This window comes from Streptopelia decaocto, assembly GCF_964273445.1.
Source record: "Streptopelia decaocto genome assembly, chromosome: 13".
In the NCBI taxonomy this organism is placed as follows: Eukaryota; Metazoa; Chordata; class Aves; order Columbiformes; family Columbidae; genus Streptopelia; species Streptopelia decaocto.
The window spans coordinates 14,650,573-14,678,138 of NC_138668.1; the positions used below are offsets into that span (position 1 = coordinate 14,650,573).

At 42.1% G+C, this 27,566-nt stretch overlaps 2 protein-coding genes across 10 annotated transcripts in view; one reads left to right on the top strand and one right to left on the bottom strand.

Moving 5' to 3' along the window:
- Nucleotides 1–346: 346 nt before the first annotated feature.
- Nucleotides 347–6,322, bottom strand: CEP20 (centrosomal protein 20). Of its 4 annotated transcripts, none has more exons than XM_082065043.1 (5): nucleotides 6,101–6,322; nucleotides 5,452–5,667; nucleotides 4,208–4,292; nucleotides 3,258–3,400; nucleotides 347–1,027 (listed from the first exon to the last, which is right to left on the bottom strand). In XM_082065043.1, exons 1-5 carry the CDS (start codon nucleotides 6,126–6,128, stop codon nucleotides 945–947), a joined length of 555 nt encoding a protein of 184 aa, XP_081921169.1. In that variant the 5' UTR covers nucleotides 6,129–6,322; the 3' UTR covers nucleotides 347–944. The 4 variants fall into 4 exon arrangements, with proteins under 4 accessions (XP_081921169.1, XP_081921168.1, XP_081921167.1 ...); XM_082065042.1 differs by having other exon boundaries at nucleotides 5,452–5,649; nucleotides 6,101–6,229; XM_082065041.1 differs by having other exon boundaries at nucleotides 3,258–3,397; nucleotides 6,101–6,143.
- Nucleotides 6,323–8,247: 1,925 nt separating this feature from the next.
- ABCC1 (ATP binding cassette subfamily C member 1 (ABCC1 blood group)) overlaps nucleotides 8,248–27,566 on the top strand; it is a 53,065-nt gene continuing 33,746 nt past the window's right edge. For 4 of the 6 annotated variants that reach the window (XM_082065034.1, XM_082065036.1, XM_082065037.1 and 1 more), the window contains exons 1-5: nucleotides 9,798–9,956; nucleotides 21,972–22,148; nucleotides 23,039–23,164; nucleotides 24,028–24,165; nucleotides 25,281–25,406. In XM_082065034.1, coding sequence (XP_081921160.1) covers nucleotides 9,909–9,956; nucleotides 21,972–22,148; nucleotides 23,039–23,164; nucleotides 24,028–24,165; nucleotides 25,281–25,406 — 615 coding nt within the window. In that variant the 5' untranslated portion in view covers nucleotides 9,798–9,908. Of the gene's footprint in view, nucleotides 8,445–8,653; nucleotides 8,822–9,797; nucleotides 9,957–21,971; nucleotides 22,149–23,038; nucleotides 23,165–24,027; nucleotides 24,166–25,280; nucleotides 25,407–27,566 lie in introns of those variants that run through there. The other 2 variants (XM_082065039.1, XM_082065035.1) reach the window with 2 other exon arrangements.

Consider the following 27,566-nt stretch of genomic DNA (forward strand, 5'->3'; position numbering starts at 1 on the left):
ACGCAAACTGGGGCAAATCAAGATGGCCAAACTTTACCGTCTGTACCACTCAAGGCCCTTTAACTTGAATTCACAAACTTCATGTTCTCTTCCTCTCTTTTTCCCCACTTACTGCACCATTTATCTAAAACTTAAGGTTTTTAAGAGCACAACCCTATAAATGTATTTATACAGAACTCCTCTCAGTACCACTGGTAACACCAGCATCCATACATTTTGTGAAGATGAGCAGAGAACAAAAGCTAACCTGTTATTTTTTATGTACCCCTTCAGTTCGGCTTTTAAAATCAACTACCATTTCAAAACATGTGAGTATCTCAGCTAAAAAAAAGAAAAGTCCTGGGAATCAGTAATCTATTATCAACTTTATTTTCAGTTTTGCCTGACTTGGAGTTTCATGTTGTTTGGGAAAAAAACAGAAGTTCCTCCCCATCCCATCTACTCAGCGTTGCACCGTACAATTTATAGCAACTCCTGATGGAAAAGCCTTACCCTGGTTTGTTTGTTGGCATGAAGATAAATATAGTCCTCATTTCCGGAGAATTAAAAACAACTATTCCTCTAAAGCACTTTAATTTTCTATTCAAATTTATTTTCCCATACTGATCTGAAAGTAGCAGCAGTTTCTTCTTAAACAAGAATGATTAAAATGTGTAGTCTGAACACTCTCAAAACACCACACAGAATAGAAGAGAAAAAGCAGTATTTTTAGGCCAATTCTCGACACAGGCTTCACTAATCTGCAGTTTTCCTTGCATTGGCACTGGAGGAAGAGCCTTTGCTAACATTTGTTGCGTTAATTACAACCCTGTCATTCTGTCTCATGGGTGGATCTACCAAGCTGCAATGGTCCCGCTGGACATCCTGGGGATATCTATGCCAAGAAGAATTTCCTACATGAACTCGTACAGAACTTCACATCAGGAACTGGCACATCAAAGAGATCATCGGTTTATACTCCGTATAACCAGGGGCTCTTCGATGCTGGTGCCAGCCATCCTTCCCGGCTCTGGAATTCCATCTGAAACTGAAACACAGGCAGAAATGTTCTCACACATCTGGAGATCCAAAGGTGCAAGTGTGAATTTCCATCACTATCACCTTTGATACACAATATCATCACAGGAAACTCAGGCAATTTTACTCATCTATTTTTCCATGCAGCTGAATGAGAGAAGAGCTTTGCATTACTAGATTAGATTTCAGACAACTTCAACTCAGCTGTAGTGAATGAATTAACAGAAACACCAGAACAGAAACAACAACAGAAACACATCTTACTGGGATTCCCAGTCTCTACACCAGTATTTGGAATATTCAACTGAATAAGCAAGATAATTTCTAATATGTTAAATACGAGATGTGGAGGGTTGAGTTTATTGACTTGATTACCTTAATATGCAGCCTAATTAAAACAGCTACATAATTAGTATTTTAAACCCACTGCCTTTAGGTCTCCACAAACACATGCAAATAGTAATTTCAAACTACAGTTACTTATAGGTTAAAAGCCTTAAAGCTGTTATTTTTTTTATTTCAAAAAGCAAGGTGCTGTCATATCTTATGATCGATCCTGAGTTTTGTAACGAACTCTAAACAATTAAATCCCCATTTGATATTACATTGGAGTCAACAGGGCAAGGTGACCCCGCACAGAATCCATTTCAGAACTGAGGTACAAAGTTATACTTTAAAACTATTATGCCGCACACTGAGTTTGTTTTTTTAAAATGGAGAAATTTCTGATAGGAATCATTATTTTCCAACAAAGAGATAATTTATTGCGGTTTTGGTATTGAAATTTTATTTCTTCAGCCCCCCCTTCTGGCAGAAGGGAAACAAAATTGCCTCAATGAATTAATTAAGAAAAGGTGTTTAGTACTTTTCTCTCACTTTTTAGATGTCAATAGTATCTCAGGCTTCATATTTTTCAAAATTTTGGATACAAAAGAAATAGTTGGTAGTACTAACACAATAGTGCTAATCTGTCCCAACAGAAAGAACTCATCTGCCAAGCAGACTCTTTGAAGGAAAACACTGGACTAGTGACCCCTTTCATTCTGTGGCATTGGCAATATTAATCGCAACCAGCCAGAAAGCAGAGCAGAAAGGCAAAATCTGATTTTGCAGTGTTCTACTATAGAATATTGAACCTGGAGCTCAAGCTTCTGCAGGCAATGGGATGTGAGTTATGTCCTAGAAAAGGTTTATGCCCATATACAGAACTGACAGCTAAAGAGTTAAGAACTTTCTATAGAAACTAAGTTGGAACAGATGAGAAAGAGAGATACCTCCACTATTTAATACATTTTATTGAGAATTTAGATTAAATTCTTGTATTACACTGCCGATGTATCAAGACTGTGTCTAGCTGGCCCATTCCAGATTTGTGCTACTGGAAGGGAATGTGATTTGGCCAGTTTAACTTTCAGGGAAATGGTAAAGCAACTTGGTGAATGACCTTTCTGATACTGAGAATTGGGATACTCATATTTTCTGACCTTTTCCAGCAATTAAATCTCTGTTTCTAAAAGCATAAATGTCACAACAGATATTCTACCACCTACAAATTAGAATAGCATAGCTGTCCACTTTAAATGAGTTTTGTTTTTAACAGCCCAAAAGTTTCAACAGAATAAAGCGAAACCATTAGATGTTCTCCCCTTTCCCAAATAACTACCAAGTAGCTACAGCTACAGTACAGCTTTAGATTACCTTGCAGTGTTGAAAAATTATATAAATTGGGCTGTCTACCATATTTTAAAATGTCTGTGTTATAAATAAAGTGCATTCCCATATAAGAAAGTCCTGCCACAGACACACGGAAAGACCAGTCAAGCGCTTCCGAGGGCAATAGGACTTGTGTGCTGTATCTGTGGTCCCATGAGCATAGCCGTGGAGAGGAGCAGGCCTGAAAGCTGGCCTAAGTCAGGCACGCACTTAAGCAAAGGTACATCTCCAGGTAGTTTCAGAAATCATGGGTGGGTCTTTCTTGAGCTGGATACGGTAGGACCCTTCTTAAATGAATACATGAGCAACAGGTTTGGTCAGGTCACACAGCTTAATGGTATTTTGGGTTATAAACACTGCTCTGCTGAACAATTTTTATTACAGAAGTGTCAGTTCAAACATTCCTTGTGCAGGGAAGGTAGTAGGTGCACTGTGTCCATCTGCATGTTTATGCTGGTGTAAGCATATGTATCATATGGGAAATCTAGTCACAAATCAAACTGCTGCAAAAATGACCCCACACCCACCTTTTGGATTTCTCTCAGTAGGTGGTTTGCCAAGGTTGTGCTTTGTGTAAGTCAGCAAAGGCGCTTTGGGAAGGGTATTCTGGGAACCTTCTTCCTTCCCACCACGTAAGAAGTGAGAAATAATTCCATACAAGAGAGGTCTGCTTAAGAGAGAAACGACAATAGCAAGCTATGAACTCTAGGAAATACTGAGCATTAAAAATACACCCTTTCCTCAGAACTGCTTAGACCTTAGTGTTTACTTCTAGAATATGTAGAGATGTCTTTAATTATGTAAAATATGTTATGGCAAGTGTCAATATATAAATAAGCAGAGACCTAAGCCCATCCTGAACACCAACACTCTCCTAAAAATCTTACACTGGAGACACTCCCAGCTGAACTCCAGACCCGCGGAAGTGAAGCACCAGAGCGCACTTCGCACCAAACACACACCCATGTTCTCACCCGTGCAGTACGATGGCTCAGACTCTGGTGACCCACACATCCCAAACTCGATTCTTCCTCAGCACCTGATGGATTCTGACAGAGAACACTGACCACGTTTAAACCTGCGTCAGTATCCCAGCTCCTCATTAATGCACTCGTATCGGAGCATTGCGAATTTGTATCTAATCTCAGACTACTATAATCTTTTTATTGCTCTAGAAAGCAACGCACTGATATGCAAAGAGCATATCTGTTTTGTGCTTCTAACGGTAGGGCAGACTGTACTGGTGTGTGAGTACATTATCTGGAGAATGCTATAGAGATGGCAGAAATGTTAGTTTTGAGTATGTTTGAAAACAGCCCGATGTTTGACACTGAGTTTGAATCCAGCATGTCAGAACAGCCCTGTGATCTAGTCACATTTCAACTGGAGAGAACATTTATATGTGATTTACAATGACACTAAAGAGAGAAAGATAAGCGGAGCAGAATGTACTGTGCATTCCAAAATCACTCCTTACACTGATTTTCCATTTACATCTTCGATTACGTTCAGCTCTCTGGCAAGAAACTGTCTGTCCAAGGGCACTTCAGGCTGGCCAGATTCTGGAAAACAGATTTCCGCAAAATTCTTAAGACTGTTAAGAAAAATATCACAATTAATTTTTAAAGACTGCTCAGGAGACTTAGAATGAGAGCACACAGCTCCCTTTTAGACTATTAATATCTAACAGTGTATTGTAATTCCAGGGAACTCAAACATTAGTGCTTCATATTCATATAATTCACACCAGCGTATTACGATTTTTATCTTCACTGTAAAGGAAACTAACTAAAATATTAGAGAAGTTGTACAATATAAAGTTAAACTAATCAGGCAAACAACTCTTTCTCCAAAGAAGTACTGTTATGAAACAGGTTCCATACATTAATTACTATACATACAGTCTCCATTCCCTCTTCTTGAGATGAACCTTTGTGCCTCTAATTTTAACAGGGTAAATATATCTAATTATTAAATAGCAAATGTAATTACTGTAATATCAAATACAAGTTAGCAATAGCTGCAAAAATAAGTAAGTGTTGTGCCATATAAACTATGGCTACCATTAGATGTAGTCTAACCAGCTCTCAAATACTGGTATTTTAGCACAACCAGTAACAGTAACACTTAACTGCAGTTGTTAAAAAACACCATATTCTTTTTTCTTATTTAAGCTGAGGCCATCTAACCACATTTCTGATACAGTCTATATGCATCAAGTGCCAGAATTGCTGAAGTTCAAACTATCAACTACTCTATGTACGTATTACTTCAGTTTAAATTACTCCTCAAAGAAATTGTATTCACTTGTAGGATTTATAAGTTTTTATTTTACTCATATGCCAATATGAAAAAAAAAATGTGATATATGCTTTAAAAATATTGGTAGCCATTTTCCAAACACAGAGATTTTGATAAAGGTATTTTGATTTTGCAGGCTGCTACCAAGTTTTCCTGCTCTTGAATCAACTGCTCTACCAAAGCATTTACCTCGAGGATAAGGAGCAAAGGGTAAGTTTTCTTGAAAACTAATGGTATGATTTGGCTTAATGTTGCAAGTAAAGCAGTGGAGAGAGTGCTCGCATCTCTTTTGTTTCCAAGGGAAAACAAAATTGTGTAGCTTGGTCACACCTACTACTTTCATAGTATCAGTGGAATCACTCAGCCAAACAGTAAATATCAATTAATGCAGTGTTGACAACAAAAATTCAGCCCCAATACCTGCAATTAAAACAGATGCTGCGTATTTATATTTGTTATATTCCAGGTATTCACGAATTAGCTCGTTGATTAAGAGATTTTCATGAGACAGCGGCGGTCGCGGTTCACTCTGGTCATCCAGCGCATTGAAAATTTCAGCTCTGATCCTTGCTTTTATTTCTCCAAGAGCGCCTCTTTTCTCCAGCGTGTCCTTTAAAACTGTTACCATTAAAAGATCTGTTAATACAAAGCTAAAAGTATTCAAGCAGCATTTATCATCCGCAATACAAACACAATTTCGGCACATTCACAGCGAGCTAAAGATAAGATATCCACACTTGTGCATACGCCAGTAGATAACTGTAGGAATGTTACAGATAAAAATTAAGCCTTCGAAAGAGTCACAAGTATATTGTTTTTAGTAGTAAACACACGTCCTAGCAGTTTAGGAAGTGGGATGTTACAGGATCGAGATGTCTTTAACGAGGGGACATCAGACCATCAGATGCTTGTGTGGAGCCTGAGGGACGTTTCTCCCGCGGGTCCCGACGGGCGCCCTGAGGAGCCGGCAGCCGCCGTTAGCGCCTGGGGCGACTGCGAGGCCCAGTCAACCACCGGGTGTATGTGACACAGCCCTCCCGGTGTCCCGAGATGCCCCCGGAGCCCCCACCTGCTTTCAGCTCCGCCACCGCCGCCATGGCCAACGGCCGCGCCAGGGACCCGGATGAGCCAGCCCGGCGCCGGTAGGCGCGCACTGCGCAGGCGCAGCGCTGGGAGGCGGAGCCAGGGCCTTTGGCCCCGCCTCTTAGCGCGCACCGGCCAATCAGGCAGCGCCGGCGGCTCGAGCAGGGGTTGGCGCGCTCCTCACGGCCCGTGCGGTTGGGCGCTCCCTGAGGCGGCCCGGGAGTGCCTCAGCTGAGGGGCCGGGCGGAGCTCACGCTGTGTTCTCCTCGCTGTCCTCCCGGTTCCCCCGCCGAGGGAACGGCTTCCCGGCCGCAGGGCGACTCCCTGTGCTCACAGGGTGTCCCCCGGCAAGGTCGAGCTATAAAGTGATTAGCGGTGCCTGCGTGGAGTTCCCTTTTGTTGGCCTGCCTGCCAGTTCAGTCAAGTCAGCTGGGGTGGCCTGAACTTGTTTTCCTCTGCAGTTTAAAAGGGTTTGAATGTGCTTTATTGGGGGGCGGGGGCGACGAAGGAAAAAAACGAGGAAAGGAATCATGGAGAATGCGTGAGTTTCTCCCTGATGTGTAGTGGAGGAGTTTTGTGCTGAGTCCCTGAAAGATGAACTTTAAATCAAAAGACCTCGCCAAAGACAAGCTCTTAATTAAAAGTCTTTGCCAAAATGTAACTGTACACTGGGTGTTGTGCAAGGCTGTGAGGATCCCTGGTGTGTCTGGCGGCATGCGTGTGTGCTCCACGGCGCGGGGATGAGTCAACGGTGTTTATTTTGCAAATGTATTAAATATTTCCCAAAGGAAATGCAGCCAGCATGGATGAACAAGCGGGATTTGTCATGGTCTAGATGGAGCAACCTGCTTGGGCTTGAAGGAAAATGTGAGTGTTGAGCAGTAAACCACTTAGGGCCTTGAAGTGTGGGGTGGGGTTTTTTCTTTAATATATTTCCTTTCAAAGCAAATATTTAGTTTCTGAGCTTCCAAAGAGTCTCTGGAAATTGGCAATAAATAAAATTAAGGAAAAAAGAAGTCTGCAGGAGCAATGGTGAAGCTAATCTATTCCTTTCCCACAACGGTAACCCTCAGTGAGCTGGCAGGGCTGCCTCTGTCTGTCCGCCTGCTGCGCTGATCCCCAGTGAGCTCTGGGGATCAACAATCGCTTGCCTTTAACACACATGGCATTTTCACAGCAAAAACGTCTTTCTCTGCATCCTTCCAAATCTCTCCGTGTTGTTGTGGGTCAGTGTTCTATTACATCTCATTTCCAGTTGAGACGTTGTTGCTCTTTTCCCCTCTGTTTTTCCTATCCAGCTCTAATTTGTGTCCTACAAAGGGAAGTTCAGAGTCCAAAATAGAATTTGGGGTGGTAGGGGAAGTTTCTGATTGCAAGGAGATGCTTTTTTAAATAAGATTGCAGTTTCTATTTTATATGTTAATCTGTGTTTCAAAAGATGCTGCTGTGATAATGATTTGTGCAATCCACATTCAGTGACTGGAACTCTGGGATCTTGCGTCTCTATCTGTAGGTTGGTCTTTGTGTCAGGTCTGTTTTTTTTCTCCTCCACACAAACATTTTGAGTCTCTCACATTTTGCTTCTGAACTCTTCTGCTTCCCCTGACATTTAATTATTTACTCTGTATTTTCACTGTTTAAAATCTGTGGTCTTGTTGCTGTTTTTTAGAGCTTCTAAGGGAAGGAGTTGGGACTAGTTGGAAGGCAACTAGTTGGAGTTGCAGATATAAGTATCTTTATTTGATGAGAAATGTTATTAACCTGGTACATACCCATTAGTACAGGCACAGTTTGAGGCTGAAAAAAACCCCAACGTTATATTGAAGTACTTGGAAAGTTTGAATCCTGAAAGTGTAACCGAAGTTTTGTCAGTCTTTTAGCACACAATAATATCTGGGGTGATAAAAATTAGTTTTTCTCAACCTTCCTTGCTTCATGCTTATTTACTGTCTTCCTGTTTGGAGCAAACTTGCATATGATCTCTATATCCCAAATAATTTTTTGCTGTATCATTTCAACCATAAGTTTATATTCTATTATTGCACACAGAATATGTGTAAAAGTGTAAGCTCTTAGAGGTTGTATTATTTAGCTTTTTTTTTCTGGCTTACAATGCTATTAATAGTGCTGTTAAAGGGGAAAAGCTTCTCCAACTTAGGTACTGGAAAGTTTGTATTGTTGGAGCTGTTAACATTTATATGCGTTGCAGAGCAGACAGGAGGAAAAAAAAAACCTTCCAGCTGGGGCTGCAGTGGGGTGACAGGTGTTGGGGACTATGATGGAACTTTTTCAACAGGAGTCATCATGAGCATCAAAATCGACCTGCCAAGGTATTTAAGATGATTTTAAGATGAATATAGTGGGTATACAAAACAGGACAGAAATATTCTTAATAAAAATAGGGGGAATTGGACTTCAACATTTACTGTAAAGATTTGAACGTGACATGAAGTAAGTTATGGGTTAAGCTAACACAAACTTGTACGGCTTCTGACACCCAGTTTGTTTGGTTTGATCTTTGTGTGATGGTTCTGCTCAGTTCACCATGGCAAGCGTGACCTCGCTGTGGGCTGAACGCTGCTGCTCCTCGACCCGACACCCCGGGAGCAAGTTGATCCCCCCCCAGAGGACAGACGAGATGGATGGACGGACAGTCGGAACACAGCGGCCACCAGCACAGCTCTGAACCCTCAGTGTCAACGTACTGGTGAGTACAGAGCAATCCTTGATACAGTTTTTGTATGTGTGATGCTTGCATTTAGTTACACACTAGACAGTGAGAACTCTCTTCTAACAACTTGATCCATTATCATAATTGCTCTGGAGTCAAAAAAACATTTTTAATGGAGGTTCTTTGTGTAATTTGTGTGATTAAAGCTTTCAGACATTACTGCAGGGTAGTACATATCCACTCTGCTCTTTCATGCCACATATGGTGCCGACCCACATCTGCACCGTGCATCCCCAGGTGTGCTGCTGTTAGGTTGGGCAGAGCATGGGTGCTGCTGTGGGTTTCACTGATGCGCCTTCCATGGGCTGAGAGTGGGATGCAGCCAAACGCCACCGCCAGCACTGTGCAGTTGTTTCAACTCATATGGATGTTGGTGCCAACTTGGCTGTGGATGTGAAGTTATTTTGGTTCAGTTAATGCTAGTCCATTTGAACTAGTTCAGGGCTTTGAAACGAGTCTAACTGGTTCACGCTGAGAAGTGAAACTTGTGAAGGTGAGCCCAGGCTTTCGCTGTGGCCTTCCCCGGGCCGTGCCCTGCCTGTGTTCCCGGTACCCACGGGGCACTGCGGTCCCTCCGCGCAGCGGCTGGTGGAGTCCCCGTGGCCGGGGCGGTGTCACGGGAGATGCTGCGATGGCTCTGCTGGGCCCAGCGGTGCGGGGCCCGGAGCGCTGCCGGGGACAGGTGCCAGGAGGAGGCGCGCCGCGGGGGCAGCGCTCCCGCCCCGGTTACCCTGATGGGGGCGTGGGGAGTTTCTCTGCTGGACAAACGCACGTGTTGGGCTGCGGCCGAGCCCGCAGCATCCCGGTCCGGTCCCGTCCCGCCCCGTGCCCCGTGTGTGGAAGCGATGTGCCCCCCCGGCCGGGGCCGCTCGGCGAGCGCCGCTGCCCCCGCCCCCGCCGGGCGGGACTGCGCAGCGCGGGCGGCGGCGCCGCCGGGCTCGGCATCCCCGTCACAGCGGAGCCAATCAGGGCGCGGCGCTGGCGCTCCCCCGCCCGGGCACGGAGGGTGCGCAGGGGAAGCGCAACGCTGCCGCGGGAGCCCGCGGTCTGCTCGCCGCGCTCCATGGGGGTCGAGAGCTTCTGCAGCGCGGACGCCTACGAGCCCTTCTGGGTGAGCGGCGGGATGGGGCTGCGGGCTCTCGGCTCCGCTGAGGAGTGGCGGGGAGCCGGCTGCGACCGGGATGGTCGCGCCCCGTGGCGGGGGAGCGGGAGCCTCCCATGCCGGCGCTCGCCGTGGGCACAGCGCGGGGCAGGCTGGGCGGAGGGGCAGGGCCGGGGTCCCGCTGGGCTCCGGCTGGGTGCGAGATCCTCGCGCCCGGGTCGCGGAGCAGGAGCTGGCGAGCCTCGAGTGCGGGGTGTCCGCAGGGGAGGGCTCGGCGGGGGGAACCGGTAAGTGGCGTGATCCGGGAGACTGGGAACGAGTTCCCGGGTGACCCGAGCCGGCTCTGCCTCCCGCGTTGGGCCGCTCGGCTGCATTACTCGGGGCTGTGCGGGTGCGAACAATAGCGGTGACCGGCTGCTGGCCCGGGCGTGGGGTGCTGTCCTGTGAAGGAGGCCAAAGACACGTTTTCTGCTGGCTAGCGGCTGTATCGCATGTTTGCACAGCAATATTTTCGCTCTTCCTTAATGAAGAGCGCAGCCCGCCGTGGGTGAGCTGCAAACCTGCCTCGCGAAGGTGCGGGATGTGCCGTGTTGCAGCGCGGGTCTTGCTCAGCTGGGACGCGCAGGTGCTGGCGGCAGCGAGGCCCCGGGGCGGGACGGCGTGCGGAGCCTGCGGAGGAGGAAACGGTTTGCGTGGAGAAGGAGACTGTGTGGCGGAAGGGAGGAGAGGGAGCTGCAAGTTCAAAAGGGGAAAAAAATAAGTGCGGTGAGAGCTACTGAGGGCAATGTGGGGGTAAGAGGAAAACACGTGGATTTTCTTAAACTGTTTAAAGAACAGCTCATCGGATGTTTGCTAAATAGCATTGAGCTAATGAGCTGCCTTTCTAGAAAGAAGTAAAATTGGATGACTCACAAATGCCGTTGTATGTTTATCTCAAGAACCATTAAAGTATTACACGGCAAATATTATTAAAATAATTAAAACTTTAAGATATTTAGCTTTCCCAGCTGATCAAAAGTGACTCTTAACCTGCTTTTACATTGTTTAAGTTCATATCTCTTTTCAGCTAATTTTCAGGTTTCTCAGAAGTGGCTAAATTATGAGTTGTCATCAAATGTATTTTTGTTTCCTTTCCTAGAATGAGACATTTTATTTGAAGAGCTTTAGCAAATACGTGTTTCAGAATTTATGGAAAAAATGACTTGAGAGAGTAAGTAGTTTTGTGAAAAAGATCTGCCAGTTCTCTGAACTGTGCAATTGAAACATCAGGTAGAAGTAAGAACTGCGCCTAGGATGGTGCAAACAACTAGTTTATATAGGATTTCTGATGGCAGATTTTTTCATTATGAAAACATTTACAGTCCTTGTATGTACTATAGCCATTTCTGATATTTGTGCTGCATCATAACTACTCTGTACTTTTTTTTTTTCACTAGTTGCATTGGTTCCCAAGAATATAGATGGTTTTGTGATTTGTCATCCTTTTCCAAATCACGTGGGGTCTGCCTTTCATTTCTTCCAGCTAAGGTTCCTGTGGGTGTGGTCGTTAGATTTCTGGATTCTTCTAATCCTGCAAAAGAACCATTGTGAATTCCAGTTGGTGTATGATGTGTCTGGAAGAATCTTCCTTGTTGAACTTGTCCTCATAAATAACACTCTGTCCACTTTGTCGCATTGTTCCTGGTAGTGGGTAATGCTGGTTTTGGTGCTTATGGTACTCTGACTACTTACTTTTCTGGTATTTCTGCTGTTGGTACTACTTGAAGCTGAATTTGTAATGGATTTTTGGAAAATCCCTTTATATTTGCAGTGTTTCACTGGGCTTCTAGATATCACCTGCGTGTGGTATTGGCCTTGTGTCCTGTGGACTGCATCCTGCGCTGCTGGGAGCTGGGTGACAGCGGGGTGCCTGGTGGCATGTGGAACTTCATGCTCGTGGTGAGCTGGGTTCTCTATCTAGGGTAGCACTGAGTTTGGGGCAACTTGGTTTTAAATTGTTGGGGGCACTTTGCAGGTTGAAAGGAACTAATGAACCCTTAAAGACTGTATGCTAATCTTCTTAAGCTTTGCTGCCCAGGATTTTCCTTGTTCGCATACCCAAGGAATGTTGTTGTTGAAAGTTCTTGTCTGAGAATTAAACAGATTGGTTTTATTTAATGCTTACTCTGAAAGGTCAACAGCCCAAGCAAGTTCTCTGTCTTGTTTCTTCTTCTTCACTCCCCTTTTTTCCCCCTCACTGTTTAACCTATCTTTATGCCCCCACTTAGCATATTAACTTCACTGCAACCAGATGTGCTTACGAAACTGTTTCTTGCTTCCTATGAACCAGACTCCCTTTTTGGAAAGATACTGTTTCATCCTTGCTTTCTCCAGCATCACTGACTATTCCCTCCAAAATATAAAGAAAGGTGTAAGATAATATTTACTAATAGCTGTTGATGACAGTAAAAGCTTTAAAATAAAGCTAGTGGGCTAGGGGTAGCGTTTCGCACTACTTGCATTTCAGTTCTGTCAAGGCAGATGTAGAAGCTGCTGTGCACTTTGGGCTGGTGACCTCACTGTCTGGATACATGCACGCTCACAAATCAGTGGTTTCAGTGCACTTACGTTTTGAAATGTTCTGCTGGTTTTCCTTCCTTTTAATAAAATTTTGGGGTTGTTTCAGTTTTTCAGAGCTTGTAAACTATGCAGTACCTTTTCATGTTTGAGATTGCTAAAGGAGAAGTTAAGAGTTTTTGTGACACTGAGTTTTCAAGGGTAACGCCCAGTAGGGCTTTTATGAAAAAGATGTAAGAGATATGAAAGACAAGGCAAGTTCACACTAAGCACTTGCTCACAGTCCCTTGCCAGCACTCTGCTGGGTTTACAGTAAGTTTTAGTTATTCATTTGTTAGAAGATGCCTGTAAATCAAATAGAATCTGAAACTTTCGAGGTTCTTGCTTATACTAAGAGAATGTGAGAGAAATGGCTTCTATTCATATAAGCTCCTATTATGTACTTCACAGGCAAATATGTGTTTTTAAAAATTTAGTTGAAGTTAACTTTAATTCTTTAGCTAAGTGGAAACTTAATGGAATTTTTTCCACTTTTTTTCTAGTTGGCTTTTGGTTGTTGATTGAAAGCAAGTAATTCCATTTACTTCTAGGAGAAAAGCAAGTTTTCATCTCTGTTTTGTTTTGAAAACTAGAGTCCTGTAACTATTCAAGCCATGTATGCCTGTGTAAACCCAGGCCTATTTCTTCCCTTTTGGTGCAGAAATCTTTTGTGGAGCCTCTGTCAGTAAATAAATTGCATCCAAACACTGTTATAGGTTTAGTACTTCTTCATATGGAACCAAGCGACAGAAGATAAACAGAATGGGTGAGAAAAGGTGAAGCTTATCCTTGTACACAAACTCTAGGGACCAACTCAGTGGGATTGGGCTCTGCTTCTCTTGCCATTGTGCAGAGTTGTGTCTGAGGCTTTCAGACATGTTTTGTCTGCCCTAATAAATGTGTTTTCTTGAGTGTTTATCCAGAGACATTACCTCTTGTGTTTGGGTTGATATTGTTGTAGCTGGGGAGATCAACCAGCCTCTCAGTTGATTGCACACGTTAGGATCTTGTAAGACTATAATGTGGCTTGATAGGATTTTATTGAGAAAAAAATCTTTAATTCATGATAATGACCAGCTGACATTTGTGAGGTCATATTGTGTGATGTAAACAGCTGCTATGCTTATATTGTTTATGAGGACACCGGGACACTGATAGTTTTCCCAAAATAGGCTTCTGAAGAGAAAGCAGGCTTTTTATGTAAGCATTAATTTTGTGTTTGAAGTTCTGTGGCTTATGCTTCTATACATTTGCAGTAAATTAGCACGTATCTTGGAACCCTGCAGCTTCTTTGCCCTGTAAAATATGTTTTCAGTGCTTTTTTCAGTGTGTTTGTGGCAGATCTCGGGAGGGAGTTTGCGGTGCTGTGAGGGTGGTGCTGAGTGAGCTTGATAAAAGTTCCGACTTTGGACTCTTCGGTTAGAAAGGTATGGAGTTTATGAATGTATTTGTGTCCAGAGTTTAAAAGAGGATGCAGATCAGAAAACTACTTAGTTGCTGACAGAGGAAGGTCATATGTGGACAGCATTTGGAACAGAGGAGGAGCAGCAGAGTGCTAAACAGAAAAACCTTTACACAAGACGGTGCCATTATTATAATTAACAGGTGATTGCCTCACGGCTTGTTGTCCTTGGGCTTTTTAGCTGTGAAAGCCAGAGCCTTATTTGTCAGCTATCTCTTGTCTAGACCTGTAAAACATTTTTGTTGGCCATGTGGGTCTAAATTTGCATAGAAATTAAACTTACATTAGAAATTAAACTTAACTCTCTTCATCCAGAATATATCAGTTTAGGGGAAATACCAGAAAATGAAACCTGGTATTCAGTTGTTGATGGGGATTTTTTTTTAAACAGATGACCTGTCATTTTATAGCTCTCAGTTCAAGGTTGCTCAGAAAAGTTAAATGAGGAAAAAAAACCCAGCAAAATGCCCGAGTAAGTTGCACTGTTCTCTGCAATTACAATGCCGTTTACATTGAAACACTGTGCTATACTGAGACTAAGTGAAGGTTACCTCGGGCGGCAGCGGAGTCATTCTGGGTCACATCCCTAAAAAGCCTGCTGCCAAGTACTGACCTTTTGCTTACTTTTAATAGAGTCAGAATTCCGTACATTACTGTTTTCTCACTCTTTGCGTCTGTGGTAGCTTCGGATATACTTTATCCCAACTTAGACTGTTATTTTAGTCCCTTTGTAATATTACTACCCAGGTGTGTTCAAACTTCTCACAGGGATTTCCACTTTGCACTCAGTGGTTGCATTATTGAACAAAAGTCTGGGTTTTGGTGCAAAAAGGAGATGAGGGCAGGAATCTTTTTCCTGTATCCTTTTAAGTAACTCTTTTCAGTGAAAAACTTAACAGAAAGGCAAAAACCATTGCTTTGATTTCTTTGATTCTGAAGCTGTGAAGAGTAAATATTTTGCTGTCATGTGGCCAAATGTTGTCTCATGGTATTGCAGACATGGCAGGGTATGGAAATGTTATGTCTGTAGAAAGAGGCTAAACGTTTTTTAATCTTGCAAGTCCTGATGTAATCTGTCCCGTGTTTCCCTGACACAAAAAAATAGCCCTAGTTTAGTGGCTTTTAGATTCTTGGATTACAAAGATCAGCTCTTGTGAATTTGACAGCTGCAGATGCTCTGTTCTCTGCACCAGCTAATTTTTAGACTAAAGGGAAACATGCTTTTTACTTGTCGTTTTACAGACAGTTTCAGATAATGCAGTGCTGTCTGTAAGGAAGGATTTCAGCTCTTAGTAAACATTAGGAAATACTGATGTTTGGGGTTTGGACAAGGAGGTGCAGACTCCTGCTTTAAGCTTAGAGACTTTTTCTTGGCTGTGTTAACAAGTCAGGTCTGTAAGTCATTATGATAACCTAGTCTTGCTAAAACCATTTCTAACAGAAAACATTATGAGAAATTAAGGATATTTCCCTGTCACTAGAAACACTGATATTTTTTCCTCTAAGTATTCTTTATGTAAATGATTTACAAATTTTAGGACCCCTGTTTATTACGTGACTATTTTAACATTTGCCTTCTTGCTGTAACAACATTGTCTCGTGACAACCTTAAGAGACTGTAAGAATAAAGCTTAGATGTCAGAATTATTTTGAGCCAAAGGAAGAAGAAAGGGCCTGGTGTCTTCCCCCATCTGAGGTTTCGATCTGAACGTCGTATTTTGGGAGGCTGGGCTAGAAGCCTTGTTGGTGAATGATTTAAGGCTGTTTATTCAGGCACAAGACTTACTTGTCAAAATCTTAATTAGAGATCTTTATTTTCTGAATTTTTGCTAAACTATTATATTTTCATTGCTTCCCTGACTACTGCTAGTTTTTTAACCAATGAACTTCAGATTTAATAGCAGTAGTTTTGCTGCATTCATGGCTTTATGAGGAGAAACGTTTTGTGTTCTCACTTGTTTGGTGAACACCCCCCATCCCACCCCTTGCCCAAGACTCTAATATCAACTAAGAGGAAAAGATCCTCAGTTGCATGGCAGGTTGAGTTCTTCTGTAGTAACAATAATAAAACCCCACGAACAAAACAAAGCCCCTCAAGCTACTTTTTTTTTCTGTGGGTGAACGTGATCTCCATGAGAGCTGGAGATCTGAATTGAATTCTTACATTCCAATATAGTAATTGCCATTAATGTTTCTTAGTTCACCTTTGTGGTAGTAGAAGAACAAAAAGGCAGAAACTTATTGATCTAATTGGGTTGTTATTGACCTGAAGAACTGTTTGAGAGCGTGGTGGGGATATGAGCAGCTCTCCTCGATGTGATCAGAGGAGATCCTCCAGTCTCTTCCCAGACCAGCCGCCCGGCGCACTCTGTGTTCCTTTGTTCCACTGCTTGTGGTCAGTGCTGGAGTTCTCTGCAGCAGCATAATGCCATCATTTCTCTCTCCAGAAGTGATTTTTAGGGTCTCTGGAGGTCTGGGAATGCAATCAAGTATTTGGTTGTGTGGCTTTTACTTTGTGGTAGAATCTTGGTTTTGTGTGTTCTAAAAATAAAAATCACTCTGTTTTTCACTAAGCATAGGAAGCAGCTGTTGGAAAGACGATATTGTAAAATGTGTGCGAGTATTTTCATTTTCTCTTCAACTTCCTTTTTGCACAGTACACCCTTAGATGATACAAAAAAGCAGTAAACCTGTAATTTCATCCAAGTAGTGTAGGTCTTCAAAGGAATTTGCTCTACTTAAATGCTGTATAAGCTCACTTTATGTGCACCACAGCAAAGGTACCATTTGAGTTAGATTCTACACTAACTTCAGTTGCAGGAAGAACAACTGCATTGTGTCACAGGGGAGATCCGCGCATTTGGGTAACTTCTGTTTATTGAGAAAAAACCTAGAGGAAAGCAATGTCAATTAAGGTGGAACAGTATGTTTGTCCTTCTGCGTAATGCTGCTTCATCTGGAACTGATTCTAGAGCTGTTTGATCCTTTAATGTAAGTAGTACTTCTTCCAAAATAATTTCAATATAATATGCGTAGTATTTTTAAAGGATTTATAAGCATGTGAATGGGAAGTTTGTGATGTTGCTTGTAGTGTCTCATACCTCATTTAGTGCCTTGTTCACCACTGTTAGGGATGTTGTTACTGTCTGCTGCTTGTGGTCAGTGCTGAGCAGACAGGAGAGCTGCAGGGGTAGGTGTTTCTGCTGCTTTTTGTGGGAGCTCTGGAGTATTCTTCATGTAGGAATGTCTGTTGCTTGTTTTATCAACCTGTCACCTCTTGTGATTTAGCCTGAACACTAAGCACAACAGAGCAAATGTTATGCTGGTGAAGATTGGGTATGATTGTGCTTGTTGGAGGTTCTATTCTAAATATGCTTCATGATCTGACTCCAAAATGTGAACAACAGAATAAAGACGCTATATTTACAGTGTTTTGAGAACATTATTTCAGCCTTTCTTCAACATTTTTAAAGCTACATTGGGTAAAATTTGGCAAGCTGAATAACTTTGGAGAGCTCTTATTAGTTCATCACTTGAGAACAGACCTTCTAGCCTATTGCCAAATCTGGATCACTTTGCAGTTCACTGCTTTCCTTAATTCTCAAGGTGGTAAACAGTGTCGCTATTTTTCCTTTTGGTTTTGATGGAGAATGGTGATATTGGGGACTTTTAAATTCAGATCAGAGTTACTTTAAAGCAGCCTTGAAGGGAGAGGTCACTGCTCACTGGTGCTGGTGGCCCCTCAGGGGCTGGATGCTCAGCCAGATTGGGGACATCTCGTGCCTGGGGACAGGCAGGAAACTTGCTGTCCTAGATAGTGTAGGCTAAAGGCCGATGGGCTCGTGGCATCGTGGTTGAGTCAGCTCGTGGGTTTATAGGTGCTACACTAGGGATTTTTTTTAATACGATATCTAGAGCTGCCAGATTGTGAGACTTCCTATTTCAACGAGAAAGTGATGATACTATTGTAATGAAAGCTGTCAGCTGCAATTACAGTCTTAGTGCCTGAGAGAGCTAATTACTCACGTTCTACTAAATGTAATGGTTGCATTAAACGAAAAATGTTTTTACTGTTAGGAAAATAAGATAAAGAAACCTTATCTTGGTATTACGAATGAGGTGGTTCTTCTGGGGGCGATATCAAAGTAGAGGGTACACACTGATATCAGTGTCAAGTGCCATTTGAGGCGTAAGTGTTGACTGTGAAATTAAGATTCCTGTGTGGTTTTTGTAGTGTGGGCTAATGTTTAAGTCATTTTTCAGTCACAGCTGGTTCATGCAGGTGGGTTTAACAGCGTGATGGCAGCTCGCGCACCAGGGGCATGAAACTCAGTGATTTTGGTGTCTCTTCCAGTGAGAATTAGAAAATGTGCAGTGGGGTCAGGTTGGGTTGTGCTTCCTTTGGCCTTTCCCGCTGCCAGGACAGTGGCCACAGGTCCCTCCAGCCTCGGACGCCGTTATTCCTCAGATTAGCCACACTGGGGGCGCTTTGTGTCGCAACTTTGGTTTACGCTCCTGTTGCCAATGCTTTTATCTTGCCCGTTCCGGAAATTTTAGACAGGAATTAATGTAGTTATTTATTTTCCTCGGGTTTATGCACTGTTAAGTAAGTGGTTTACCTGTGAATAGATCCGCGTGATTCTGGGGAGCGCCAAGCATTTCTTGTGCTCTTGGAGTTAGGGGGTTTCACTTCAAATGTGACAGGAAGCCTTTTTTTTGCCATAAGAGAAAACATGCTATGGGCACAAAAACTGTGGGCTGGTATTTTTTCAGCCACAGTACTGATGATGGAAATGAAAACTGAGCAATAGGTTGGATAAATTTCAAAATACTTATTTCCTCTTCTGGGAAATTTCAGCATTGTCCAGGGATTTTTAAAAGGGGAAAAAAGCCCCAACCTGAAACTATTTAACATTTAAGATGTGTTTCTTCTGGACTAGACTAAAACTGAACCCCCAGCAGATCTCTCCCAGCATCCACCAAGAAAGAAACAAGGATCACACTGATTCTTTTCCTATGGATTCCTGCAGTCATAGTTTAAATTAAAGGCTGTTTCCAGATTATATAATCTAACAGTTCTAGATGAACCAAACCCCTTTTTTCTTCCTCCTCCCCATGGCAGGAAGCTGCTAGTTTGTGTTGGCTTTCAGTGGGTACTTGGGTCTGTCGTTTGGTGTGCTCTTACAAAGTAGAAGGGTTAGCTGATCAGAGTGAAAATTGTTATTAATCTTCGAGATGTGAAAATGGGGCATTTTAGTACTTTAATAGAACTTGCTAAAATAGCGTTTCTAAAACTCGAGTCAGAAAAAAATGTCATTAATTTGCTAATTGGTGTCTGTTAAATACAAAGGTCTGATTCAGTGAATGTTTCTTTATTGATCTGTAAAGAATTTTGGCTTGTGCTGGAAAAGAAAAAGAAAATCTGAGTTTATATAAAAGAAAGGAGCAGCATGTTCTTTCAACTGGCAGAACTAGTCTAGACTTGTGTACCTGAACGTGGTGATTTGCCTATGAATACGTGTTGGTTTCATGATGAGAGCGACATGTTTTCCAGCCATGATGGAACGTTGTAAAGCTGAATTCCTGTCTGTGCCACCACCTTGTGTAGGCATCATTGGAGAGAATTGCACCTAGGGAATCTGCAGGAGAAATACTGCTGTGTCACCTTCTGTCAGCAGAAATGGATGGAAAATGGCAGGGGCTTCTGCACCTCACCTTGGTGCAGCCATTTCTACAGAGAATAGCGTATTTACGTTAAGCAAACTCCTACCAGCAACTTCTGGGCCAAATCCTGGAAAAATGCTGAAGAAGATACACTGATGCTGCCGTGACTGTTAAATTCTGGCAGTAATCTTACCCCAAACCGCCAATGTCCCCACTTTCTGTTCTTAACCCTGAAGTACCATTACATCTTACTCTCCTGCCTTTCATGCAGAAACACCTCCAGATAACATGCAAATATCAAAGATAGTGCATGTTTTTAGAATGTCCCCCGGCCAATATGCACAGCAGTCATGCTTACAGCCCTTTTTAACTTTATTTAGCCACGTGGCAGTGACCTGTGCGTTACCTGCTCTGCCCTTTCTGCTAATTGCCCGATTCCTTTTACAGGAAACATTTAAAAACACTAAAAAAGGAGATAGGCCGTGTGTAGATATCAACAAATCTCCTCATTAAAATGATGTCAGTGCTCTTGTTTGTTTGTTATAAAGCGGATTACCCCCAGTCAATTTACTTGTGTAATCATATTTATCCTAATTTGTGAATTGTAAACTGTTCTGCAAAGTCATGAGACTTTCCTTCCTTGGCTGTTGTGCTGGAGCGGAGCAGCTGGGGCTGGGAAAGCCAAAACCACTTGTGCGGTGGCTGAACGTAAGGATGACTCAGCTCAGATTTCCGATGATGTTACGCAGGGAACTTCGGAAGCCTGTGGCTTCCCCGCAGCGTCTCGCAGCTGCCGCCTTGTCACGAACAACTTGCGTGACCCCTATGCAGATACACTAAAACATAATCAGGCATTTTCGTTATGCTCTACCAGTATTAATTTCCTTGAATTTGCCGTATTAAGTTTGGGGATTTTTTTTTTTTTTTTAAGCTCACAAAAATTAAATGAAGTGAGAAGTTTTAGAATGCTGTGGAATTAGAAGAGGAAGACAACGGCTGTGTGTCTTGTGCATACTGGCAGTTGTATCTAACTGATAAAGAAATGATCGATTCTGACAGAAATTGAGAGGGAAGTGAGGAAGGAAAACATTTTTGTTAATACATTTTCAAAAGAAGTTATTTAAAAACAAGCAAAACACAACAACATATCTTAATATGGAATGGTCAAATTTAAAGGGAAACCTGCTCTATAATAAAATAACGTTTGGTTAGCGTCAAGTTGAAATTTTTGTAAGTTATATCTTCCGTTTCTTTTCAGATCTATTTTCCTCTCTTTGTAGTAGCGTTTGAAACTGCTTAATCAGTAGAAGATGGAGACATGCAAGGATCAAAGCTTGGCGATTCCGAGCAGTGGGATCTGTTTCCAGCTTTGATGTTGGAATAGAGGGGCCAGGCACTACTGCTCCTTTTGCTTCTGTTTCCTCATCTATAAAATGTGGATAATGGCGCTTATTTCTGTGACCTGCTCGGGCTTTTATAGAGCAGAAGGATTACTGACTGCCATTATGTCCTGGTAGCAGTACTGGTATTCTGTGCACTCGTAAGCTGTGCAGCCGTCTGAAAAAACACTTTGCATCTGGCAATGCGGTGGTAGTTAACAAATCTTTGGGCTGGGAGCATCTCTGGGATTTCCCTAACTCAAGCCAATCATAAATATGGTATGAAAATTCATTTTACTAAATAGCCTGTCATTGTAGGTAGTGCTTGTACGCATAGTGGAAATGATCATCACGTTTTTACTACTGTAACTGTCAGTTGTAGTTTGGTTTTATGGTGGTTTATTTTGCTGTTGAGAATCGTGTTGAGAGAAACAGGGAAACGCTGAATTGTGTTGATTCACATTTTCGTGCTGTTCAGTAGTAAAGGGGCTGCAAGGGTGGTGGTACGGATTTCCAGAAAGTCTCAGCGGGGTTTGCTGCAGGCAGCTGGGGACCTCTGACTCTACACACAGCAAAGTGATGTTGCCTTGTGCTGTTCACTTTTACTGGGTGCCAGATAACATCTCCATGCTGAAATCTGGAAATGCGGTGTATCTGAGGATTTACACATCCTTGCACAGTGGTCGTAATGGGAGATAGCTTTCATTGTCATGTTACTTTTCTGCAAGGTGAATGTTTAAAACTTAGGAGCTACAAAAAGTGGAATAAAATTAGGTATATCACTGGATGAAACCAGTTTAATAAGAGTGTGAATAAATACACAAGAAGAGGTAAAGAATAAGGCAGATAGTGGCTATTTCTTTCTTCAAATACTGAAGTTCTGAGTTTGATTTTTCTTTGACTCGATCCACTTTCTCTCCTCAGGATTGGAATCTGACATGGCACACAGAAGATCCAGACTTCACCCCGTGCTTTCAGAACACAGTGCTGGTCTGGATTCCTTGCATTTACCTGTGGGTTTGCTTCCCTGTGTACTTCCTGCACCTTCGTCGTCATGACAGGGGCTACATACAAATGTCAAACCTCAACAAAGCCAAAACGGTATGTGAGTTTTTAAATTCAGAACTTACTAAGCTTCTCTGGAAGCTTGAGTCTATTTTCAGCTATGTTTTAGCACATTGTTTCTGTTAAGCCTCAATCTTGACCCATGTGCACACTTCAGCTGTAACTTACTTGTTCTACTTTGTTTGATTTCCAAGCTTTATGTGTTTCTGTGGCCCTTTTATCAGAAGGCTGTCTGAAATCTACTCTGTCATTGCAAAAAAACCCCATGCAAATCCTTTGTAGGACCAGTTGGAGAAGACTGTTTTAAGGCAACTCAATCTCAAGGCCTTTATTTCAATAAGAAAAAGAATTTATTACCTGTCAGCTTCTTAAGTTACACAGCGTAGATTTGTAGAGCTGCTGCAGGTGTTCTGTTCCCCTTCTATTGTGAAATAGGTACTTAATGTTTTCTTCTCCTTTTCTGCCTTTAGAATAAGTGAAAAGTTTTAAGAAAGAGGGGAGATTTAATTAGATATAAGGAAGAAATTCTTCATGAGGAGGGTGGTGAGAACCTGTCCCAGGTTGGCCAGAGAGGTGGTGGATGAACCATCCCTGGAGACATCCCAGGCCAGGCTGGACGGGGCTCTGAGCAACCTGAGCTGGTGAAGATGTCCCTGTCATGGCAGGGGTGGGACTAGATGAACTTTAAGGTCCCTTCCAACCCAAACTGTTCTATGATTCTATGATAATTCACTTTTTTCTTCTAGAGAGGAAACAATAAGTTTGTTTCAAATCACTCTTCTTTTGGGCATGTTGTAGAATTGCCCAAAAGAGATGAACTGAGTATTGACTCCTCTTCCACTAACACATAATATCTAGTGTTCATGTATATTTTGTGCTGCCTAGTCTGTGTGACCTGATGTATGAAATACGCTTTTGTATTGCAGGCTTTGGGCTTAATACTGTGGATAGTCTGCTGGGCAGACCTTTTCTACTCTTTCTGGGAAAGAAGTCAAAATATTTTTCGAGCTCCATTTTTTCTCATTAGCCCTACAGTACTGGGTATAACCATGGTAAGTTCTTCTGTTATGGCCATAACGTAGGTGCCCTCAGCTAACTCTTTCTGCCTGCGTGCGCAAGTATCTTCTGTTTTCACACCAGTGTCTCTGCAGCCTGCAGTTCAGGGAAAGCGCCTTGCTATTAATTTGTTGTCAGGTGCCTTACATTAATCACAGTCTTGGAATGGTGGTGATTAAATATGATACTCAAGACAGGGGCAGAACGGGACGCCAACAATTGCAACAGCAATAACAACAACAACAAAAGCCAAACAAAAAAAGCCAGGAGCCCTGAAACATACTGTTAAATAGTTTTTGGGGCATTTAATAAAGCAGTTGTCAAGCTTTTGTCAGGCTGACAAAAAATGCGTGTTGCAGCAGCCAAGTGAGTTTACTGAGTCGTACCAGCTTCCTAATGACTCTGAAAATACACAAAATATAGAAACAGAGTAATATTTTGTCAGTGTTGTTTGGTGGTATGGCTTTTATGGAAAGAAATCTTTTTCAGTTAAAAATAATTAGTCAGGAAATAATTGGAAAGGATATAGTGTCATTATAATTGCATGTTGATTTGTGATGTAGAAGCAGAAAAGTAAAGAAATAGACTGACAGCACTTGACAGTGCTTGTGTGTATGTGGTCATTTACTTGTATCTAGTACGTATTCCTTTTTTGACCCCTTCTTATCTTTGCTGCTCCAGAGAGTTTCCTTTTTGAGCATGTTTTTGAATTACGCTTAATCTCTGGGTGTTAGAATGTCTGGGACATACTGATTTGAACGGTGAAATAAGGACACTTTAACGCAGTACCTTGTGTATGTGTATAATGTGTTGTAAAACTTAGAGCTTGTGAATATATCTTTATCTTTTTTGTCCACAGTTGCTTGCCACATTTTTAATACAATATGAAAGAATAAAAGGAGTCCAGTCTTCAGGTGTAATGACAATTTTCTGGCTCATCTCATTGTTATGCGCCACGGTGGTTTTTAGATCCAAAATTATACATGTCTTAAATACGGTAAGTGATTGCTGGCCTTATTCAGTTGAAAACTATCCTAAATGCTGCAGTAATAAAGTAGTTGCTTGCTGATTTTGCTAGTTAAGACAGTTAATGATCCATCCAGTGTACCTTGCGTTATAAAAACAAACCAAGCCAAGCAAGACTTAATGGCTCTAGTTTTGAAATGCTGGTGAAATTCATAGTCAACTATAGCAATAGTTGCCAAGAAAATTCTGCGAGCTGTGCCAGAAAGGGGGTGCGTCTGAGTACAAGAAAAGTGTGTAATCTCTGATGTGAAGCTGTTCTGGGAGTTTACGTCGTCTTCTTGTTGATTATACAGTGGGTTTCCTGAAACACTTCGGTTGATGGTAATGTGATCTCATCTGCTGAGGCAAAATGGAAGTGCACAAGTGAAATATGTTTGTGTCAGTCTGCTTTATAGTAAGGCCACCTCAAATATCCAAGTAATTGCAAATGGCATATCACTTTTATTTCTTGAAACCTTGAAGCCATGTTGTGAATATCGAGAGCTTTCAGCCACCTTCTGTGTTTAGCTGTTGGGAGTGGGGTTTTACTGGTGTGTGTGGAGGAGTGTGTTTGGCCATCCCTGCGCTTTCATTTCCATGGATTACGCTTCATGTATCAGCCCCAGTCCACAAAAATGGAAGAACCTCTGGAGTTTGAGCACAACACAGCAAGCTGTAACCTAAATTCTGCTCGTCTAATTCTTGTTTTCTGTATGCATGTTAATTAACAAATGTGCTTTGAAAACTCCTTACACCCCACTGCATAAATGCCTTGCTCCTCTAAAGAACACCTTGATGTTAAATGGGGGCCTGCTGTGTTAGTGCAAACTGTGTCTTAAAGAAAACTGCTCTACAGAAGTTGTTCATGCTTGTGTGTTCATGCCAGTGATTGGTTAGAAATAAATAGTATCTTTTATCTCCTCCTCTCTCTCTTTACCTTCCCTTTACCAAAATAGTAAGTTACTTTAATTTGCATGGGCGTAGGTAGTGTAACATTTGTGCAGTCAGCAGTATTTACAGTAATGAGCTGGTTTATGTTTAATAGTAAGATGATGTTTTAAGTAAATTCCTTAAGCTGTCTAATTGGAATGTTACCTTCCCTTATAGGGTGGTAAAGTGGATGCGTTTCGTTACGTCACCTTCTGCATCTATTTCGTCCTGTTACTTGTACAGCTCATCCTGTGTTGTGTTCCAGAACGACCACCTTTGTTTTCTGAAACAGTAAACGATCCTGTAAGTGTTCAGTCTATGCTGAGTGCTGAATATCATAACGTGCAATATTCTGTACAATGAGTTATAGGCCCAAAGTCTCCCCGGTGCCAAATAATTCAAATCTTGTTGACTTGTTTGCAATAGAGTGTTCTTTCTGCTCTGTAGTCAGCGATGCAGAAGATGAAGCCCATAATGTGCAAAACAGGGTGTGCTGTATTTAAGAGAAAAAGCAAAAATACTGTTTCAGCCATTCCTGAATAGTGTTCCTGAAGGTCTGCTCATATGTATTTATATTCAGTAGTGATTCTGGCAGTTGGTGGGAAATACTGATTTGAAATGCTGTCATCTGGTCATCCGATCCCCTTCAGCAGGCAGTAACTCGGAAGGATGCGTATTCCCTTCCTATTAAAGCTGGGGGAGAATCTACGCCTGGAAAACTCATGAATCTGGATGGATGTATTTGGTTTCCGTATTTACCGCTCTTGTGTCAAGCAAAAATGTAACCTGCTCAGTTACAAAAGCAATTAACGTTAGAGTGTGGTCTGGATGTAGAAATTCAGTTTAATCTAGGCATGATCTTTTTTGTGTCTGTTCTTAATTATATGTTCTAGCTATATGTGTGCCTGGAGGGAGGAGGATGCTGCTGGTCCTCTTCATCTGCGGGTCCTTTTCATCTCATTTGGGGATGAAATATATTTGACAGACTACTGCAGATTTATGGAAACCTTCTTTGCTGCTTTGATCTTAGTTAACAATAATTACAAGGTGCTTTGAAACCACAGTGGTTTGGTTTTGTGTTCTGAGTATTTCTAGGAGTGTCTCTAGGAAATAGGGCAGACTTTTGTTTTGAGTGGAGTGTTTGTTGAATTTTATGATGGGGAAAAGAACAAAGCAAGTCACGTTAGTCTTAAATTCTGCTTTATTCCCTTCTCGCAAGGATTTCCAAGCCAGAAATGTTTGCAAGTCTTGAGTAAAATATCATTATATGTTTACTTAAGCCAAAAAACTATGGTGAATTTTCCAAGGTATAGATGCTGATGTCTGTAGAAGTCAAATAATGTGTTTTGTCTTGGTTTTGCTTTCTTTACAAAAGCCCAGACATGTTACAGTTTGTCTTCGTTCCATCTGACATGAATGTCGGAAGGATTAATAGTTCCTTGTGTGGTAACTATTTACTATTATCAAAAATAGTATTATTTTAGCAGTAATCTAATATGTTTTAAAGTTTCTTTATGCGAATGAAGTCCAGTTTTGGGTAGTACAAGATCTAGTGGCCTTTTCAATTTAGAGTTTCCACCTGCGAGTAAATTTTAAAAAGTATAGAGGAAAAAAGTAATACAGCATCTTATGTGAAGTTCAGAATATTTTGAAATGTTGTTGATGTTGAAAGTATTCCCTGTATTTGCTGAAGTAGAAATCTGGATGAGGAATGCTGGCATGGCTGAAAGCTGAATGGATTGCCCCCCATTTCTTTTTAACTTCTATGAGTTTAAAAACTTCTATTTATTCATTAAGCAATAGTGTTGGGTTTTCTTGCAATCTTTTTGTTCCGGGTGTTTAAATACTTTGGAAATGTGGAACTCTTTTCCTCCTTCAAAAAAAGCATCTGTGTTGTACATACTCTTATTTTTCCCTACAAGGTTGCAAGAAAAGTTGTGTGAGGGAGATGCAGGAACCTGCTTTGTATAGCTGGATTACAACACGGCTCAGCATCGCTCGGGGAGAAACCAGCTTACACAAACAGGAGCTGAAAAATGCAAATCTGGGAAACGCTTGGCTCTGACTTTTAATTGCAGGGCTCTAATGATGTTTGGTGACTTTAGTAGATGGAAATACCTGAGTTCCTGCAATTCCAGTTGATGATAAAAAACCTGGTGGCTTGTGTGCCAAAGGAGGGGCTGGCTTTAGCATTCTTTAGATGCTGTTCAGAGCAGCGACAGAGGGAAGAGAGAAATCCACACTGCAAGTAAATCACCTTTAGTGCCTTTGAAATTTTTCCAGCTTACTTTTCTATTGTTTCAATCCAACCAAATTAGGAGAGACTGTTGACCTGAGGAGCAGTTAAATCAGACGGCCCTTGGGCTGGATGGGAACATGAGCTGCCGCCTACCTTTATGGAGACTTACGTTCCCATGCAGGTGCAGGGGTTTTGGGGCTGTTTTGGGATGTTTTTAAGGTGCT

Bases quoted from the DNA above. Each gene is read 5' to 3' on its own strand.
- CEP20 (XM_082065040.1), bottom strand. From the start codon at position 5,737: ATGTGCCGAAATTGTGTTTGTATTGCGGATGATAAATGCTGCTTGAAT. The intron at 3,401-4,207 runs GTAAGGAGTGAT...TTCTCTCTTAAG, and splicing joins GATGTAAATGGAAAATCAGT to CAGACCTCTCTTGTATGGAA. The intron at 1,028-3,257 runs GTGGGTGTGGGG...CCTGTGTTTCAG, and splicing joins TACTGAGAGAAATCCAAAAG to TTTCAGATGGAATTCCAGAG.